At 37.9% G+C, this 22,127-nt stretch overlaps 1 protein-coding gene across 5 annotated transcripts in view; it reads right to left on the bottom strand.

Annotated features, from left to right (window-relative positions):
* Window positions 1-226: 226 nt before the first annotated feature.
* LOC126263719 (centrosomin-like) overlaps window positions 227-22,127 on the bottom strand; it is a 399,259-nt gene continuing 377,358 nt past the window's right edge. For 4 of the 5 annotated variants that reach the window (XM_049960867.1, XM_049960865.1, XM_049960868.1 and 1 more), the window contains 6 exons: window positions 13,661-14,398; window positions 9,858-10,118; window positions 2,923-3,070; window positions 2,046-2,296; window positions 1,669-1,900; window positions 227-988 (listed from right to left, as the gene is read on the bottom strand). In XM_049960867.1, the coding sequence (XP_049816824.1) occupies window positions 744-988; window positions 1,669-1,900; window positions 2,046-2,296; window positions 2,923-3,070; window positions 9,858-10,118; window positions 13,661-14,398 (1,875 nt within the window). In that variant the 3' untranslated portion in view covers window positions 227-743. The remainder of the gene's footprint in view (window positions 989-1,668; window positions 1,901-2,045; window positions 2,297-2,922; window positions 3,071-9,857; window positions 10,119-13,660; window positions 14,399-22,127) is intronic. The other variant, XM_049960870.1, reaches the window with a different exon arrangement.

Genomic DNA, 22,127 nt, shown 5'->3' with positions numbered 1-22,127 from the left:
TACTTATTTCATCAAGCAGCTTCTCATTTTTGGCTGAGTGAACTTTATTCCTGACCTTACCACCACAATAAAGTTTGAGGTGGTCACCAGGAATCAAACCCAGCATCTCACTAGACCACAGAGGCAGCATATAAATCTAATAATGATAGGAAAGTAAGGAATACTTTATGACTACAACTTGGCTTCAGAGAAAAGGGTTTAAAACATTTTTCTTATAAATTGGGAAGATAAATATTTATTTTGTTAAAAAAAGGAAAATGTATAGTACAATATGTACAAACATTAAGAAACAGTTTCACACAATGTGTGAAATGAATTACTTTACAACAGGTACAAATAACAGACATATCAAGAATATAAAAAATATTTGTTTTGAAAATGGTCATGTATTTATCCACTGGCATGGTATCAATACCTCATACTTTACTTTTTGGCAGTATAAAGCATTTGTCAAGACAAGGACAAACTGATGAAAACGTGAAGTCACATTAACCACTATTTCAAATATCTTGAAAAACATTTTACAAGAAAAATATATTTCACAAAGTCAAATGTCACTGTTAATCATGCATTGCCAGCCATTTCACTGCATCTGTTTCTATCACTGACACTAAGTTAGCTTCACAGCAACAAATAAATTACCCTGAGCCATACACCAAATTTTTGGGTATGAATTCATCTTGAAAGAAATTTTAAAATTTCTTAACTATATACACTCAATAATTTGTAAACACTCTGCGAAGTTACTCATATTCTTCTGTACATGAACCTTCTGTTGTTTCACTTTGCAAATTAACCCTTGATTGCTTGAGTATGGTGTGTGTTTTGTACAACTGCTTACATATAGCTTTTTCAACCTGTTTCTTTCTCTGATTTGCACTTACAAGTTGTTCAACTGTTTTCTCTAAAGCTTTACGAGTTTGAATGAGCCGTCTCTTCAGTTCTGTATTTTCTTCCCTGAGCAGTATCAGGTCATTACATTCATTCTCTGCAACAAAAGAATTTTACCCATGTAATAATTAAAAACACACACACACACATTGTACTTCATCAAGGAAATTAGTTCCACCAGGGTTACGTTTGCATTTATATGTTGACTTTCATAAAACTGACAATTTTTATAATGATGAATTTTGTCAGCTGTAACATGTGACAGTTGTACCAGAAAGGAAATTCACTTGACAAAATTATGAGATGTAATATCTGAATATTACTTGTAAGGCAAAATTTTTAGTATTGCTGATATGCACATTTAAAAGTCATTACATTATCCTAGATTTCAAAACTATTAGTTCATTCCTCATTTGTGAGGGTGAGGGGATACAAGGGTATAGAGGGCGCAGGAAATCAAAAGGGGGAAAAGATTACAAACATGAACATATTGTTAACCTGTTATTCAAGCTGCCGTCCATGCATATTTTCAATTCTCTCTGCTGGTAAATATTTCCTTACCAACACCTTCAATGGCATGTAACACCTACAGCAGCCAGTAAAAGCTAAAAATGAAAGGTAATAATAGGGAACTTGAAACTTCCTGACAGATTAAAACTATGTGCCGGACCGAGTTCGAGTCTCGGTCCAGCACACAGTTTTAATCTGTAAGGAAGTTTCATATCAGCACACACTCTGCTGCAGAGTGAAAATCTCATTCTGGAATAGGGAACTTACTTGAAGTGGAAACAAGAGCAGAATTATTTTGAAATATCCCATCCTGATTTTCCAGATGCTGCGTCCTTTCCAAATGTAGCAAAGGTGTCTGTGCAGGAGCAGCCTCAAGGCTCGACAATCGGCCTTGATCACTTTCAATTCCTAAATCAGGTGAAGTTGCAGTATTTCTCGTTTCAAAAGAATCCAATTGTTGTTCGCAAGGGGCAGATAATTGTCTGCCTACTCTAGGCACCTGGAAATAAAACTGGGGAAAATGATCTAGTCTAAAGACAGCATTACATTAATTCTATAATAAATAATTTCCAGTGAAATTACTAACAAAGAGACATTATACAATTAGTAAAGTATCATAAGTAAGATTGAGCTGAGTGTCTTACCATTCCTCTATACTCATCTGACGCAAGTTCTTCTGACATGCCATCAGACAAATCACTATAATGTCTAGCAAGTACATGTTGCATGCCACTACTGTTTGTGCTATCCTTCATACTGTCAAAGAATCGGGATGGCAGAGACCAGAGGCTGGTTGGAAGCGAGCCACTTTCACCACTGAACACATCAAATCCAGATGACAAACTAGATGGAGATATAAGGTCCACTTTATGACCTACACTTTTTTCTTGCACTCCTGCATTGAAAAATGTTCTCATTATTTATTTGAAGTGCTACAGATATATCTCACATACTGTTTATAAGAAATCACATGTATTCCTTGTATTTACTACTTAAGATGTTGCTTCAAAATTGTAATAGATAATTACAACCAACCAAACTCTGCATCATTTTTGTTTAGCAACTTTGTAAATGATACCCATGAAACAGTGAATATCAGTTTTTTAATATTAAAGAAATACAATGAAGCAAAAAATATACAGGATGACATCTTTCTTTCTTGCATTGCATTTCTCCTTTAATCATGAATCAGTGTGACAATGATTTCACCTTTTACTTAGGAGGAAATGTAGAGCATAAGCTGAGACAAATATTGTTAATGAAACCTTATTGTCATAATTTTATTGGGTACTAACATGTTATCTATTACTTCAGCACCCCCTAAAAAAAGAAAGAGAGAGAGAGAGAGAGAGAGAGAGAGAGAGAGAGAGAGAGAGAGAAAAGAAGGATTCTACAGATATTTCTTCATTATACAGTATGTGTACTTCATTTTGGAGATGGCTGGATACTGGTACATTGCTGCAAAGCCATATTTGAAAAACCCGTACACAAATTTATAAAGAACTTTTCTGTAACTCTTACCAGATGTATGTCCACTTCTCACACTGAGTGCCACTTGTTGATTTCTCTCATTAATTTTAGCAAGATTTTTCTCAAGTTCAGAGTTTGCAAATTCTAATTCTTGAACAGATTTTTTTAAAGCATCCTTTTCTTCTTGCAGCTTCTTCACCTAGAGAAAAACATATTACCTTGCTAAATAGTGGAAAATACATTTCATAATGACTCAAACACTGAAAAGCAGAATAAAGCAAACATTCCACACTATTATAATAATGAAGCCAATAATGCGCACAGTTTACTAAACATCTTAAGTAGAATAACTGGGTTAAGTAATTTAAAGGGCAGTAATCTCAGCACAACTCGGTGTAAGCATTGACAAATTAATGGTTCAAGAAGAGTTACATAAGCAGGTGACAGCAAAGTTTAATTCTCATAAGTGAATATTGTTCACTGAATGTTCAGTTCACATTTATCTACTTTACATGATTACTGTGCAATTCATGCTTAACTGTTTGGCAAAGAATGCAAGACAAGAAGACAGTTGCGACTGACATTTTGTGAAGATCCTTCACTGCAATGAAAACTCTCTGTTTTAATGATTGCCGTACCACTTCCTTTATCAAATCAATGACACTTCAGTCCCTATTCTGTGATAACATAAAACAAGGCATTCTCATTTGATTTTTTTCCCCCAGTCTCCTCTCAGTCCTATGTGGTATAAATTCTACATCGCAAAGCAATACTCTATAAGAGGGTGACCCAGTGTACTGTAAACAGTTTCTTTTATGAATTTTGTAATGGCAGTTTAAGAAGTTTCTTTTGGGAAAATACTGAACATTCTAAGTGCACTACCAATAAAACTGCCTTCAGTTTACGTCCCTACAACATTTACTGCAGGATCACACCAATTTAAAATTCTCCTACCCATAATCCACAGATATTTATTCAAACAGCCTCTAATTTACATCTTTAATATGTGACATAAATTTAAAGAATTCTGTTGGTGCTTATGTGGTGGGCCTCATACTTTGTCAGTTGCCAATTCAAACATCTCGCCTCAATGACTTCGTAATTAGTTCTAATCTTCTGTTACCATCACTTGATAGTAAACAATAGCATCAAATGCACATAATCTAAGAGAGCTGCTCAGATTGACTCCCAAATAATTTGCATAGAACAAAAACAACAAATGACTCATCACAACACTTGGGGAATGAAACTTATAGCTTTGGTTTCCTACCAGGAATCCCAATAAGTTATTACTTACTGTCACCGTTATGATAGAAAATCATGGATTCAGTAACACAGTCTACGTGATATTCCATGAGCACGCAATTTCGTATGAAGCAGATTGCCAGGAATAGTATTAAAACACTCCTGAAAATCTATGACTATGGAATAAATTTGAGATCCCTTGTTGATTACACTCATTACTTTGTAGGAACAGAGAACCATTTGAGTTTCACAAGAATGATATTTCATGACTTTGTCCTGTATCCTCTATAACAAAAATAATTTGTAAAATGGGATGCAAGAATTGAGTTAAATAATATCTTTTAAATTTTTTGCTGGCAAGTACAATTTTGCAGTCCTTGTCAGACTGAAATCCCCATGCCACAGTCGTCGCAGCGCTAGGTGGAGGCAAATCAAAATGGTGCAGGACACTGATAAAATGGAGTATCATGCAGTAGTTCATTTTAGGCAGCTGCAGAAATGTTGCAGCTGCCTATGTACTACATCTGGTCCTACAGTTCTTTTGACATGCCTCCAATCTGTTGCAATGAGATACAATAAACAAATTATTCTAGGGGATTAATCTCAAATATGATGGACATCAATAATGATGACTTCATAACTCCCGAACAAAGCAAATTCTCTTATTAAATTTTTGTAGAGCTTTACATGAAAGTCCTTCTTTGAGATATTGTTCAATTCATGTAGCCTTTAATGTTTTTTACACCATCATGGCATTGAACCTTTATCTCAATTTCTGCACTTTCTCATATTCAAATAGGTTCGTATTGAGAACACCAAGTCTCGTTATGCGTGATGATTTTTTCCAGAAAATAATTGTACGTGTTTTGTATTTCAAAATCATGGTAGACACCTATGCATTGTCATTTTTGCTCTGGAATAAAGCTGGATGGGGCCAACATTGCATACAATTTTCTCTTCTTTCAAATATTCTGGAGAATGTCTCGAACACTTGATTTACAGGTGTTGCACCATTGCAACTTGCGACACAATGACACTGACACACTATCGCCACACATCCACTGCTTAACACTGTATGCTCACAACTGACTGGTCAAATGCACATCTAATGTTTACAGTTGCCACTTCAAGCTGCCACCATAGTTAGTGTACTGACCATAGCTCATACTCCTGGAATGTCAGTCTTGGAACTTTTCAGATGGACAGTGTACTCACATCAATTTATATAATATTAATTTGTTGTATTTAATAATTTGATCCTCGCCTTGACTCTTGACACTGAACGATCATTTGGCCACCAAATTAAAAAAGCTTCCTCTGCTGACATGGCAGTAGATACTTCATCCATACTATCCACCTGGTCTATCTTGAACTAATCTTTTCTGCTATTTCCATCTGCTGCCCCTCCCCTTGATGTCTAAATCTATGTCTACATACACACTCTGCAAGTCACCATCGCCCACAGCATGAGGGGTGGGGGAGAGACTACCTTGCACCATTGACAGCCATGCGTTTTTACGTTTTGCTTGCAAATGGAGCAAAGGAGAAATGACTGACTATATGTCTCTCTTCCTTCATGGTTATTACACAATATATATGTTGGTGGCAGTAGAATCATTCTGCAGTCAGTTGTAAAAGCCCGATCTCTAAACTTTTGCGTGGAAAGAACATCACCTTCCCTGAAGAAATTCCCATTCGAGTTCACAGAGAATTTCTGTAACACTTCTGTATTGGTCGAACATATTGGTAATATTCCTAACAATACCCTCTGAATTGCTTCACTGAGCACCTTAAATCCCACCCAGGGAGGACCTCTAACACTCAAACACAGCTAGTGAGGAGCATACCATTGATCTATATGCAGCCTTCTTTATAGATGAGCTACACTTTTCTAGAATACACCCAATAAACCGAAGTTGAGCGCTCGCCTTACCTACTACCGACCTAATGTGCTGATTCCATTTCATACTGTTTTGCAACGTTACATCTAGATGTTTAATCAATGTGACTGTGTCAAGCAGCACACCACTAATGTTGTATTTGAACATTACAAGATGTATTTCCTAGTCATCTCCATTAACTTACATTTTTCTGCATTTAGAGCAAAATGCCTTTCATCAAACCAATTAAAAATTCTACCTTCATCCTGTATTGTCCATCAGTCAGTCAATGGTGACATTTTCCTGTACACTAAAGGGTCATCAGCAAACAGCTGATCACCCTACCCATCAGATCATTTATGTATAGGATGTCTCAAAAGAAAGTTTACACTCTAAGTGCTTTCTGTGCATTTGCAACAAATTGGGTGGGGGGAGGGGGGGGGGGGGGGAGGGAAGGGGTATGTTCACTGCTTGCTTGGCCTTTAGGAATTCAGCTGATATGGAGCACTTCTTGGGGGCAGACCATGTTTCTGTGTGCAAGAATTTTACAAAAACGGTGGTTTAGTGACTGTAGCAGGGAGGAAGTTTTGCAGTGATCATGGATTGCATAATGTAAATGATGCTCTAAGTGTTCCCCTTATCTGGAAATGGGTCAAAAAGTTTGAGGAAACTGGTTCAACACTGGCCAAACCAAAATGTGGATGACCAAGGTCATCAAGATTGGGCGAATCTATGGAAAGTGTAAATCCATGTGTTCATGATGATTCTAACCTTCGCATTCATAGAAGTGCAAATTCTTCAAATGTGCATAGATCATCCTTCACCAAATTCTGCAAAAAGAACTTATATTGTACTCTTACAAAATCCAATTGGTGCAAGAAGTAAAGCCTGAGTATGCCACACAAAGGCTGCAGTTCATTAATGATGAGACTGAGTGCCCTTCATTTATCACTATCTTGTTTTCTGACGAAGCTCCTTTCCAGCTGAATGGTCATATCAATAAGCAAAACTGCCACTACTGGAGAGCAACGAATCCTAAACAGAAGCATGAGAAACCCCGTAATTCAGCAGAAATTACTGTATGAGCTGCAGTGTTGGCTTGAGGAATAATTTGTCCATACTTTTTCGAGGACGAGAGGGGTCGTGCAGTTACAGTGAATTTGGAATATTATGTGACAGTGTTGAATGACTTTTTGGTGTTTTAATTGCAAAAATTAGCTCATTATAACCAAAGAATATGGTTTCAGCAAGACAGAGTCACAGCACACTTATCTAATGCATCTGTACAATGAGTTCGTGAAATTTTCCCTGGCAAATTGATCTCCATAAGTGGTCACATTTATTGGACCCATGCAGCCCAGATTTGAGGCCCATGGATTTTTCCTCATGGGGATATGTCACATCTAAAGTGTATGTCATAAATCTGACTTCTCTGGAGCAATCAAAAGAAAATATCCATACTGAAGTGGCAGCCATCCCAATGTCTATATGCCAAGCTGTTGTGCAAAAATTTGTTCATGTTTAAATGAGTGACGTAGCCATACTAGATTGCACTTAAATGTCATTATTTTTAAGTAGTAAATTATTAAACTGTATATTTCAATAATAAATAAAGATTTTGTTGACAGACTTCAACTTCTATTTTATTTAGACACATCAAATATGAACTTTCTTTTGAGACACTCTATACACAGAGAGCAAGAGTGATCTTTTCTCACTTTGCTAGAATATTTCTAACAATACAATCATCTCTGATAAACACTCACCACCCAAGACAGCATAATTAGCTCTATCCCTTAATAGATCTTCAAGCGCCAAATGCTTTAAAAACTGGATTGGCATTCCAACGACACATAGGGACTTAGTTATTTTCAAGTCTTTCAGTTGTTTTTCAATGCCAGGGATGCTTATTTCAATTTCTTCCATACAGAAGTCTGCACAATGGCAAAAGGGTCATATCCCTGTACAGCCCCCTGTATGAATGATTTTTTTCTAAATGCAATATATAAAACTTCAACTTCCTTTTTTCTGTTGTGTGTTGTCACACGAGACTGATCAATGTGCTACTGAACAGAAGGTTTCAACCTGCTCAGTGTCTTGCACAGGATTAGAATATTCTTGGGTTTTTCACAAGATATTTCACTAATGCATAATGCTAGAAGTTGTTTTATGCTTCGCACATCGATCTTTTTACAGATGCATGAATTTCTATTAACTTTCACCTGTCAACTTTTCTGCATTCTTTCTCTGGTTCCTCAGAAGTTTCCGATTTTTTTTATCAATGCATGGTGGTCCTTTCTATTCTTAATTCATTTACTCAATGCATATGTCTCCAAAGTACTGTTTACAATCAGTTTAAACTTTGTCCACAGTTCATCTATGTCTATCATATTAGAACTAACTGATGTCCACTCATTGTCTAATCAGGATTAGACTTTTTGATGGCTTTATCAACTTTAGTAACAATCGTCACTATGACAATATCATGATAACTAATCACTGTCTCTAGACTGACAGTGTCGATAAAGTCAGGTCTGTTTGTAGCTAAAAGTTCTAAAATATTTACATCACATATGGGTTGTTGAACTAGCTGCTCAACACAGTGTTTGGAGAAAATGTTCAGAACTACTTTACAAGACTGATTCTCATACTGCCTGCAATGAATCTATAGACATCCCAGTCTATATTTAGTAGGTTGAAGCTGCCTTCAACTAATTTTCCAAGACTGGAGAACTTCTGCACTGCTTTGAATGATTCCACAGCTGTTACAGCAGAATCGGGTGACTGGCAAAAATTGTTGAGTGATTAACTTGAATTCACCTAGGACAGTTATCAGTGTCCAGATAACTTTGCAGACTCAGTTTTGATGTTGGCAGGTATAATAATTTCTTTCTTTCTTTTTTTTCTCTCTCTCTCTTTTTTTTCCACTTCCAAGGAACACTTCCCACAGATAGACAATATCTTTGCATGGAATCAGCTTAGTTTTGGGAAATGATTTTTTTTGTCTTCTCTCTGAGTAGGCTGTTTGTTTACCACCACTTCTGTCTCACTTCTGTCTGATGCTGGCCCACTGTCTCATTTACACTTGTATCTCCAGACACTCCCACTCCCAAACACTTTATTGCATTTTAAAAACTTTTAATTCCTTTCTGGTCTTCAACTGTGAATAGTTTTATACATTTGTTTCCTATGGCTTGTCTTATCTCTACCCTCCTCCCCAATGGTAAACAGATGTTTATTGAACTTCATTAAAAAACAAGATAATATTACTTTAGCTGTTTAGCAGACACCTACATAGTTTTTCTCCATGACTCTCTGTAAACAGATTTATATATTTAACCACTTCTCCAGTAATAATTTTTCCTCCTTACCTCATTTTTTCCTTAATCTGTGCAAAATTAGTTTCAGCAACTATCAGCATTCATTTCAGGATGTACCTTTATTATCATTCTTACTGCTGAGTAATATTCTATTAATCCCAGGATCTGATTATTTCAATTTAAGGCAGTCAAATTCTTGACAAATCAGCATCCATGTCGTGACAAGCTAACATAAATGTTGTTAAAAAATAAAAGATGCCCAAAAAACCAGGAGGGGGATGAAATATGATACATTTTTTAAATTTCTTATGAAACATTCAAAGATACACACATAGTTCCATGCATTCTTATGCATTCATACTCAAAATTTTGACCTTTTCTTGTGTGACAAAGAACTGTTAATAATGAAATTATGGTCTAAAGTAACCCATGTATAAAGTATTTGTTGACTTGGTAGACACTGTACTTTGTCAAAAAACATCATCATTGCCTAACATTGCAGAAACCTATATACAATACTACAAAAACTCATTAGTTTTACCTTTGCTTCTAACTGATAGTTAGCTGCCTGAAGTTGTTTCTCTTTTTCTTGGCTATTTTTCTCAACATCAGTTAACCTTAGGTCAAGACGGCGTACATCTTGTTCCAAACGCAACTTTTCGTTAACTAGTTTTGTTCTTTCTAAAGTAAGGCTTGATGCTGCAACAGCTGCTTCATCTAACTGACGATGCAAATCATTTTCTTTCTCTTTCAATAGTTTCTCCATTTCCCTTACTTTTTCTCTTGAGCATATTTCAGATTCCTATAAGCATAAGGAACACTCTGTTAAGTTGAAAACTGATATACACTGAATGACAGAAAAAATGAAGCATCCATATGGCATTACTGGATGTCAATTAGGGTTCCAGTTATCACTAAAAAAAAACTGGCTTTTGGTTATACCAATCTTTTTCATCTCCCTTTTACCATGACTGTTAAAACCACTAAAAATAAATTATTTATGAAATAACAAATTTTCTTGTTTTTATTGCTATTGTCTCCAGTAATAAATGTAGACTTTGAACAAAGATTGAAAAATTCCAACTAATGTAAAGGAGTAGGAAATCTCCATCAATATGAGGTTGAGGCTGCGACAGAAACCGGTCTCAGTGTCTCCACCATAGATGAAGGTGCAGAAGACTGGCACCGCAATGGCAGGAGCAAAAGCTCACAAGTTGTTAACTTTCCTGCAGTCTCTTCAAGATGCTATGAGTTTTCACCCTAAAGCAACCATAATATTAAGGTTTCAGTTATTATCCCAAGTTTATAGCACGTCAACAGAATTGTAGGTATATAAAACAAATTTACATTCACTTGCAAGGAACATTGTGTATGTTTTCTCCTTACATGGCATCACAAGTTTCTTGTGCTCTCTTCTGTTTTTAATCCTTTAAAGCAAATGGAACACTGCACTTCATCGCTACCATTCCTAGTAAATTACTTTCAAACTAGGGACGATGCCATTCTGCAATGCAGCTGATATCCCAAGACAACAGTGAGGAACTACCGAACTGACCAGGTGTACCATCTAATTTGCTACACCACAAAACAACAGGTACATTACTGTCTCAGTAGTGCTGTATTGATTCTTGTGTCATATGTTTGCCACTCGTTTTTAACTGCCGGCATTGTTATTACAACAGCACTGATTGGTCTTCCCATTTTCTATTATAACCCAATATTTCAAAGCAACAGATATTTTACAAATAAAAATTAGTCTTTTTCTTAAAGGTTTATTTTAAAAAACAAAAATTTTAGCACTGCTGCTATAGAAAAGTGATATGTTGATTTTTTACCTGCTTCTACTAAAAAATGAAAAACCCGTTATAACCGGGATCTAAGAAATACCACAAAATACCAGTTACAGAACTAAAATATTAGTATCAATTTTATCTGTCAGATGTGTAAACTGAGTTGCAATTCTCTGTGACAGGTGGAAGGCCCACCAGAGTGTATTAGTGTTATTCATGTTTAGAGTTTGTTACCAAACATGGCAAGGTATATAAAGAGAGTGTAAGTAGAGTGTCAAATGTTGAGTCATCACTGTGAAAGATACGGGATGCCATGTATTCTTGTGAGACAGCATCTCAACACCTGTCTCATTGTGGGTCTCCACATGGCCGACTAGTAAATTCATGCAATATCCACATTTGTGGGGCATTCAGATGTTACAATGGCCTGGTGTTAGACTCCATGGAAATGTGAGGGCAGGCAAACTCGTATGACTGTCTCAAGAGAGGTCTGCCACACTGAGCACTACACACATCTGCGTCTGCCATCCGAGAGTGTCTGCAACATTCTGTGTCGTCCTGTACTGGTCGGAAACTGGCAGCAGCTGGACTAGAGAATTACCATCCCATACATAGGCTGCCATAAGCTTCGCAACACAAACAGCTGTGTTTGGAGATGTGCCTCCACTGGGAAGCATGGATGCTGGTGTCACACTGTCTTCAGCAATGAATCACCGTTCTGCACTACCCCAGATGACCATCGTTGGCAAGTATCGTGCTGACCCAGGAATAAGCCTCCACTTGTTCCAGTATCCTGGAGAGGCACAGCAGAGCTACTCTGGGGATAATGTTATGGGAAGCTATCAGCTATGACATCAGGTCAAAGGTAGTAGTGATTGAGACAACTTGAGTGGCACAATGGTATATCACAGACATTCTGCTGCCTCATGTTACCTTTCGCACTACAATATGTCGTGCCACTTTTCAACATGACAGTGCTTGTCCACACACGGCATGTGTCTCCATGAGCTGCTTGTGTGATGTTTAGGTACTTCTGTGGCCAGTGAGATCTTCAGATCTGTCCACGACGCAACATGAACAGGACTAACTCAAGACATCAGTACTGTCCTACTGCCAGTATCAAGAATCAGTTACAACAGTTGTAGGCCAGCTAGTCTCAGGAGTGGCTACAGTGGCTTTATGACACCCCCCCCCACCCCCCGCTCCTCACGACTGAATCAGTGCATCCACCCAGACCAGAGGATGTGCAATGTCATACTGAAAAGTGGGTTAATACTGCTAAGTTCTTTATAAATTTCACTCTATACTGTAATCACTGAAATAACATGACATAGCCTATCTACCCTGAGGTTTCATTTTGTTTCCTCTTCCCCTTCTAGATGCTTCACACTTTTTGGTAGGCAGTGTATCTAACATATCATGAAATATGTAATTCATATACAACAATGAAACTGCTGCTACATGAAGAACCACACATGTATGCCCAGAACTGTTATTTTTACATGCATAAACTTCAAAAATAAATAAATATAAGATATAAAGGAGAGAAATTCACCACTAGGAAATTTGTCATTAAATATTTGCTAAATGTAATTTAAAAAGTAAAAACACCAAGTGGCAAATATTTTTTCCATATCAATTCCACCAGAGGCAGCCACAGTAATTAACAAGCCACCATGAAGAAGAAATGTAATATGATTAAGATTTACTGCTGCATGTGTCCAAAATATGAGCATAGCAAAGAGTAAGCGCTGTTTTCCTTTCTTAACAAAACATGACCAGAGTAAGGATTGTACACAATCTAATTGGTACAGTTAAAAACCACTGCAATTTTTTGGCATAAAATGGCGATTTTTTTTCTTTTTTTTTTTTTTTTTTTTTTTGCAAAGTCACAGAAATGACTAACATGGATAAATGATCATGTAGCTTCTACTGTATGAATCTTCTATTTTGGAGGGATGATTACGCACAGTCACTGTGTGTGTGTGTGTGTGTGTGTGTGTGTGTGTGTGTGTTCCCCACCTCTGTCTTTTCCTCAAATCTTTTAAATTCTTGCAATCAAAGAAGAAGTGACACACAAAACCTGTATGAAAATATGCTACAGTTATGAGAATGACTGTGAATTCTGCTCTCAAATGTTAACAATGGGTACAATACATACTAAAAGGATGTAGGCGAGACAGAAAATAATGAATATTGAAATGTATGCACAACTGCTAACTGTACACAGTAACAGAAGTAATGAAATATTAACCATCCAAAGGACTAATACAGACAGTGTATAGTGTAGTAGTCTGCCCAAAATCAAATCACAGAAGACACAAGAACAATAAAAGAGAAACAAGCAAAATGCAACAACCATTGTCATCAAGATATTGTTATTAGATGCAACAGATCATCATCCTTGAATAAAAAAAGTGGCATTAACTGTAAATCCATTACTTTTTACTAATTTTCATGATAAGAATGACTGAAGACATGCTTCTTGGGAGGCAATTTACATAAAATTACACAGTAATTTCCAATCAGAAGAGTCAGATTAATGGTCACATACCTTAAGTTTTTTGTCAAGCTCTGTAACTTTCATATCAGCTTCTTGCTTTAAAGCACATTCTCTGTCTTCTAGTTCCTTAACTCTCCTTTGCAGCTTTTCACCAAATAATTTTTGCTTTTCAAACTCTTCAGATTTTCTCTCTAATTCTGTTTTCAACACCCACTCTTTCTCCTGAAATTGTTTCTCAAGTTCACCAAGTTTAGAACTCGCAGCAAGCTCAATATCCTTAATTCTGATTGAAGCTTCTTCCAACTCACTCTCCTTTTTCTTATTTTCTTCATTCACAGCTTGAATCTGACCCACCAGGTCCATAATTTTCATCTCAGAGTTATGCAGCTTCATACTCAATTCATGTAACTCTGACTCTGCTTCATTTCTTTTCTCATTAGAAATGAGTAATTCTTGTTCTAGTTTTGCTGTCACTTTCACTAAATTGGTTTTTACTTCTTCGTGCTTTGATTCAGCCTGTGCTGCTCTCAATTCAGCATCTTTTACTTTCTGTTCTAATTCAGAGACCTTTCTCTCATACTTTCCTCTCATATCTTGAGCATCTGCAAGCTTTCTTTCTAACTCTTCCCGTGCCATCTTATCAAAATGTAATTTCTTCTCATTCTCTATACTTCGTTCTTTTGCCTTGTTCTCAAGCTCTAGAACCAAGCACTGTCTTTCTAGTATTTCATTGTCTTTCTCTTGAATTGTAGCACGAAGAGTGCAAATCTGCTTTTCCAAATCAGTTGCCTAAAACAATAGAGACCACAAATTATTCTGTAGGTTCACATTGATGCATATATTTAAAATAATGTTTATTGATTAAAGTACTTTGATAGAAAACTCTAAATGGGAAATACATCACACACACACACACACACACACACACACACACACACACACAATTCAATTATGCCCAACATTTGATATTAGCACTGCATATTTCATGTCCAACTGTGTTAAGGATACGATGGTGATACATCAGTTGAGGACAAATCACAACTACTGATCAGCTACTAGTGACAACAATTTGTGGAGGCCAAGGTTTGTCGTCAGTTATTTCAGAATGTAATAATGGCCTGGAGGATCACAGTGTGCTCACCAATTCAACGCAGAATGAAGCCAACCAATAAGAAGCCATAGCATCACGAACTATAAGTGCTCTGTGGGATACACGAATCACTGCCCCACAAATCTATCACTGATCAAGGGGCAGCACAGGTTACAGAGGTTAGTACAGACAGGAACAGCAGATTTGGATACTTGAAGCATAGTCAAACGTCACCCAAATTTATGTTACCTCTGACAAGATAACTGGAGCAGAAAACTTCCACTCTGCAGTGGAGTGTGTATTGTTTCTGAACTTACTGGCACTAAAAACAGTGCAGCAGACTGGTACTTGAACACACAACCTTGCCTTCATTGAGCAGTGCTCTTACCAACTGAGCAATCCCATGCAAAGTATATGATCTGCTGAGTTTCACTTCCTCCAGTATCTCTCTTCATCATTCCACACTCTAATCTGCCAGGAAACTTCCAAACAGCACACACATCACTGCAGTAAAATATTCACCATGAAACAATCCCTTAGGCTTTGGATAAACAATTCCTGCACAATGTCTTCCAGTAGTACTTGTCCAGCAAGATATGCAGAAGAACTTCCATGAAATTTGGAATGGAGGAGAGGTATTGGCGGAAGTAAAGTTGTGAGGATGGGTCAATGAGCCATACCTGGATAGTCACCCAGTGGTCCACAATGTTTTCGATTCTCTGTGGAGTTCTCGCCACAAAGTGCCAATGCTGTTGTAAGGGGAAAAAGTTTACTACGTAAATGTTTCATTGGACTGTGAAACAAAATCGGTTGGTTTGGTATTTGATTAATCGTGAATGCATAGTTAAATAAATTTTGTTGGCTACATATTTTCAATGGTGGTACTCCTGCTTCTACAAGAAGGCTACTGACTGGGCTCGTTTCGAAAGTTCCAACTGCCAAACAGATTCCACTGTGGTGGACGGGGTCTAATATTTCCGCATTCTTGCTGCTGACCCATAAACTATGCCTCCATAGTCCAAATGGAATACAATGAGCACTTCATACGCTGTTACAAAAACTATTCAATTTGCATTTGACATGCTGTTAGCGACGGAAAACACTATTCAGTTTCTTCATTTGGAACTTTCGAGCTGTCATGTATGTGGTAACCATGTAAGTTTGTTATCAAAAAGAACTCCTAGGAAATGGTACTGCCCCACTACTTCCAGTAACTGCATTTCAAGATATACTTCTAGATGAGGATGGGCAGACTGTATTCTACAAACAACGCATGATTTAGTTGGTGAGAAACATTATCCATGGTGTTGCACCAACTCTTGTGCCTTCTGCACATCTGTCTCAAGTTGGCATTCTGCTGTACATAATGATATGGAGCTAGAGAGAGAGAGAGAGAGAGAGAGAGAGAGAGAGAGAGAGAGAGAGAGAGAGAGAGAGAATTTTGTATAAAGACTGGTTTTCCTCGTAAACTCCACTTGTGCACAGCTGATAAAAAGTGATGCCACCATGTTGTATAGTACATCTTGTACAAATTAAAAAATACTGCAACCACACGTTAGTAGTGCACAAAGGCCTCTCAAATCACAAATATCAATTGTACGAGATGACCTATGTTTGTTTGAGATCTTTGGAATACGCAACTGGAATCGGGAAAGGAGATTTCTACATTTCAAACACCAACAAAGCCATGCATTAACCATCCTTTCTAAAAATTTTCTCAAAGTGCTGGTTATGGTGATTGGTCTGTGGCCTTGTCCTGGTTTTGCTATAGATATTGTGATACTCCCCCTTCATTATGAGGGAAATTCTGTACCTTGCCATATCTTTTTAAATATTTGTGCAATAGCTTTTTACTGTTTTCACCAAGATGATGAAATGCATGATTGTGGGAGTCATACGGTCCTGGGGGCATATCTCCACATTGTTTTAAAGTGTTATTTAGTTCCCAAGTAATGAAGGGTGCACTGTAGGTTGCCTGGTCTGTTGAGATGAAAGATATGGTATTATATTCTCTTAAAAGTCTATGTTGAGCAAAATTCTTATATGCAGACATTTCTGCATAACGTATCACTAAAAGTTCAGCAAAGTCAGGGGAACTGGTGTTGATTTTCCGTAAGTCAAGAATTCCCTAGATTCTACCAGTATTGTGAAATTCACTTATCTGCTGTAATTTTGGCCATCCCTGTGAAGCTGAGGAAGAGCCATCATAGAAAAAAGATATCATTCCCAACATTCTTGAAAGCAATCTTCTCTTTCACTAAGTAATATGCTTTTGCTCTTAATCTTCTGAATAAAAGAAAATTTTCAGTAGAGGAGGCTTGCCTATGACATTGTAGAGTCCTTCATTGTTCTCTGATGGCATCCGCGATCACTTTGCACAACCATGAAACAGGTTTCCATCTAGTAGAACCTGAAGAGAATGATACTGAAGTGGTTGCAGCTTGGGATGATCACATCTGCCTCATCCTGTACTACTTTATCAATTATTTTCTCTGTATTTATTGTCATCTGTGCTTCAGCAGTGGAAGAATTTTAATTGGATCTTTGCAGGGACCAATGTGATAAACTGTCAGTGTGGTGTAAATTTGGAACCAATACAGTAATTTGCTAATGATCACTATTGGAATGTTCTGTTGGACCATAGGTGCGAGGTTAGGTCTGCAAATATTTAAACCTATTGCAAAATAGGAGCCGTAAGAGGTCCTAAAATGTGTTGGGGCTTCTGAATTTATTTGACAGAAATCAAGGTCTGAGAATAGTCTCTATTATTTGCCATTTACAAGTTGTTATCTCTCTACCATTTACTCCATTTTTGCCATACACGTTATATCCTCTAAACATAAGAAGATAGCCCTCTAAAAATCTTGATTATTGTACAGCAATAAATATTGCGGGATAATTGTCGAATTTCTTCCAGATGGTGACGCATTGCATTTCTATTGTAAAATCACGGTGAAGGCGTTGGTGCGGTCAGTGAAGGTGAGGTTGATACGCACTGATCTGCAGTGTTCCAGTGCCTCTTGTGTGCTTGGCTGTTTTCGCATATTCTTCAGCTGTTGAAGAGAATTCCAGTTCTGTCAGAACTGATGAATCAGTTCTTCCCTTTGTTCTTTGCTTGCCTTTTCCCTTCTTTTTCTCATTTTGCTGCTACCCATCATGGAATTATTCAGGTTGTGGGTCTGGGCAAGAAGATGATGAATGTTTCCTCTGCCTGACACCTTAGTTTCTTTTAACCAATGACTAGTGTTTGACTATACATCAAGAACATTTTGGGGAAGAAGAATCTGTGGAGAGGTCTGCTTTCCTCGTGCAGTCGGAGGGATGTGAAGTGTCTCCTGCTGTATCCGCAGGGAGGCTCCAGCTGACTCTGTAAAGTTGAAAATAAAAAGGGGTGGAGATCTCTCTTGCACATAACTTTTGGTTTTGTTTGCAAGTTCTTGGTCGATAGCATGTGGTGCATCAAGCGCTGAAAAATTTGAAGTAGATGTGGAGTTAGCTGCTGCTTTTGCATGATTTGTCACCATGTTGAGTGAATGCATGCATTCATATATTTTCTGTCTCAGGATATGACAAGTGATCCGCCGTTTCATACTTTCTTGGATATTGTTTTCTTTTTTAAATACTGGACAGATCGATGAATGTGGGAGATGGTGTTCCAACCATTTACATGCAAAGGTGGTTGTTCACAAGGATGAAATTCATATTTCTGCATTTAGGGTCTGCCATACAGTGGGATGACGTGTTTCCAAAACAAAAGCATGGAAAATATCTCATGGATGATGGAACTTCAGGTTTCACATCACATTATATGCCGTAACTGTAACTTTTTCTGAGAGAATATTTTCTTCAGATGCTAAAACGAAAGAGCCTGTACTTGTTCAGTTATCTTTTGGACATTTTTGAACCCATCTGACAAAATGTACTCCTCACTGTGCTAGATTAGCTTGTAGCTCCTCATCTGTCTGAAATATCACGCTTCTATGAAGGATAACTCCTTGTACTATATTCAAAGCTTTAAGTGACATAATAGTCACTGGTATTTCACCCAGTCTTTTACATGACCAAAGTGATCGAGATTGTGCAGAAGAGGCTTTACTCAATGATTCATTTCTCCTTTTCCAATGCATTTACTTCTCCAAATTTATCTTCTGTTTATCCCACAAAAGATAATGACTCTGTCACTGTAAAAGTATCCCCATCATCTTTCCAGTTAGCCCTGCACCCTAGATTACATCATGATACGACATTTTTAGTGAATAATTCCAGGTAAGCTGTCAATAGTTTAGTGAGTAATCCTACCCTTTACTACAACCTTGTTTCAGCTACAGCACCATTCTCAAGTAAACGTGTAATGATACATTTGGTAAGTGCACTTATATTCATAAAATTTTGTAGGGAAAGGTCACTTTGCCTACATACATACATCTAGTTGGAATAGATGCCCATATTGCATGAGTGAGTAATCTATCTATTTGTTGCTAGGTCGCCATAACCATGTAAGTTTTGTTTGTGTATAATATTTTTGTGAAATACTTTTGCCAGTTGGAATGGCATTTTATTCTCTCTGATGCTTCATGTTTACAATGCAGTCTTTGCTAGTGAGTGAAGTTAGTTGCATTTCATCACTATTATAATTTTGTTATCATTTGTATTTATATGGCTATCTTTGGTTTCATGTTTACTGCGATTTTTAAAAATTTTGTAGATATTTTTTGTGTTTGAGAACAATCTCTTCATTAAGGATATTCCTGGATAACTTTTTGTGAGGGTATATACAATGTGACCTCATTTAAGAAGCCCCTCGCATAACACGCAATTCGGGGGGGATGAAGAAGGAGAAGAAGGGGGAGGGAGGGTACTGAGTGACAACAATTTAGTGCAGTGTGATGTCACCAGCCGTTCGCATGTGAGGCGAGGGAAACGTTCAAGAATATGAACACCTTTCATTATCGGCTGTGGCATATGAACAATGTCTTCAGTATGTACTGCAGTCTGGGTTTAGCACTCTTTCTGCTACCATCTGAATGCCACTTGTGATCACACATTTTTCCAAACTTGGTTCACATGGCCTTTTCTTTTAATTTTAATAACTTTCTCAGAAATGTCCCCAAAGGTAAAGCCACAAGAAGATGACCATAAGAGAAAGAAAATGACCTTAGAAATGAAACATAAAATCACTGTGAGATGCGAATGTGGTGTGTGTATTGCCAATTTGACATGCACATATAATTAGCCTACACCAACTATTTGCACTATCCTCAAGAACAAGGACAAGATTAAGTAGATACATGCTTCAAAGAGAGTTACAAGAGTATCTAAATGACGGTTTTGTATTCTGGACGATGTTGAAAGGTTGCTCACTACATGGGTAAATGAGAAGCAATTGCACTATTAACAAGAACATCATTTGTGAGAAGGCGTGAATGATTTTTGCCAACCTCGTTGAGAAGACACCAGGATCACCAGCGGCTGAAGAAGTGTTTTAAGGGAAGCTGTGGGTGCTTCAAGAAGAACCAGCATTCACAGCACTGAGGCATGGTGAAGCAGCCAGCTCTAACACAAAGGCAGCAGAGAACTTCATCAACAACATCAAGATGCTCGTATATTCCGAGGGTTATCTGCTGCAACAGGTTTTGAATTGTGACAAGACAGGTCTATTCTGGAAAATGATGCTGAAGTGTACCTTTATAACAGTAGAGGAGAATGCATTGCCCAGTCACAAGCCAATGAAAGGCCATCTCACACTGCTATTCTGTGCCAAAGCAAGTGGCGATTTGAAAATTATACCGCTGCTTGTTTACCATTCAGAAACCCCACGAGCCTTCCAGAAGCATGAAGACCAGAAGAGCAGGATAAAAGTGATGTGGAGGTCCAACAACAAGATGTGGGTGATACTTGATCTTTTTTGTGATTTGATCAATGAACTGTTTGGTCCTTCGGTGAAAAAATATTTACTTGAGATGAATCTGCCACTCCATGTCTTGGTTGTTATGGACAATGATCCTGCCCATTCCCCAGGCCTACAAGACCACCTCCTTGAAGAATTTCATTTCATCAAGATCCAATTTCTGCCCCCAACACCACTCTGTTACTCCAGCATATGGACCACCAGATTATTTCTAACTTTAAGAAGCTCTACACTAATGCACTCATCTAGCATTACTTTGAGTTGACTAAAGCCACCAATCTCACTCTCAAAGAGTTTTGGAAATATTACTTCAACATCGTTGCCAGCATCAAGATGATAGAAAAGGCGTTGGACTGCGTTGTCGAATGTGACTCTGAGGCATTTTATTCGATGCCTGTGGAGCCTGTGGTCAACAAGATTTTGTCTTTGGTCAATAGAATGGGACTAGAAGTGGATAAAAATGGTATCAATGAGTTTGTGGAAGATCACAGCCAAGAAATGACCACTTAAGAGCTTATGGAGTTGGAGTTGCAGTGTTTTTCCCAGCAGGAAGTTATGGAGAGGAATTCTTCTTCTTCTTCCTCTTCAGAGGAGGAGGAGGAGGAGGTGGTGGTGGTGGTGGTAACAGCAAAGCAGCAATCTACTGGCCCTATCAAGGAAATGTTGAAAGCAAGGGAATATGTTGCATCGTACACTGAAAATTATCACCCCAATAAAGCAGTAGCTACATGCACTACAAATTTATTTGACAATAATGCTGTGTCAGATGTTTGCAAAGTGTTGAAGCATCAGCAGAAACAAATGACTATACATAGCTTCCTAGTAAAAAAGAATTAATTATGTATCATGAACAATAAAGTACATGAAACTTCCTGGCAGATTGAAACTGTGTGCCGGACTGAGACTCGAACTCAGGACCTTTGCCTTTCGCGGGCAAGTGCTCTACCACTGAGCTACCCAAGCACGTCTCACGCCCCGTCCTCACAGCTTTACTTCCGCCAGTACCTCGACTCCCACCTTTCAAACTTTACAAAAGCTCTCCTGCGAACCATGCAGGACTAGCACTTCTGAAAGAACGGATATTGCAGAGATATGGCTTAGCCACAGCCTAGGGGATGTTTCCAGAATGAGATTTTCACTCTGCAGCGGAGTGTGCGCTGATATGAAACTTTCTTTCAGGAGTGCTAGTCCTGCGTGGTTCGCAGGAGAACTTCTGTAAAGTTTGGAAGGTAGGAGACGAGGTACTGGCGGAAGTAAAGCTGTGAGGACGGGGCGTGAGTTGTGCTTGGGTACCTCAGTGGTAGAGCACTTTCCCGCGAAAGGCAAAGGTCCTGAGTTCGAGTCTTGGTCCGACACACAGTTTTAATCTGCCAGGAAGTTTCATATCAGTGCACACTCCACTGCAGAGTGAAAATCTCAGTCTGGAATAAAGTACATAATACTGTGTGTATAATTTTCTTTGAATAAATGGCATGAGTAAGATAAAACTTTTTGTACTTTTCCTGTACAGAACACATCAT

Source organism: Schistocerca nitens, chromosome 6, assembly GCF_023898315.1.
Source record: "Schistocerca nitens isolate TAMUIC-IGC-003100 chromosome 6, iqSchNite1.1, whole genome shotgun sequence".
NCBI classification, from domain to species: domain Eukaryota; kingdom Metazoa; phylum Arthropoda; class Insecta; order Orthoptera; family Acrididae; genus Schistocerca; species Schistocerca nitens.
This window is presented reverse-complemented; position numbering and strand designations above follow the sequence as displayed.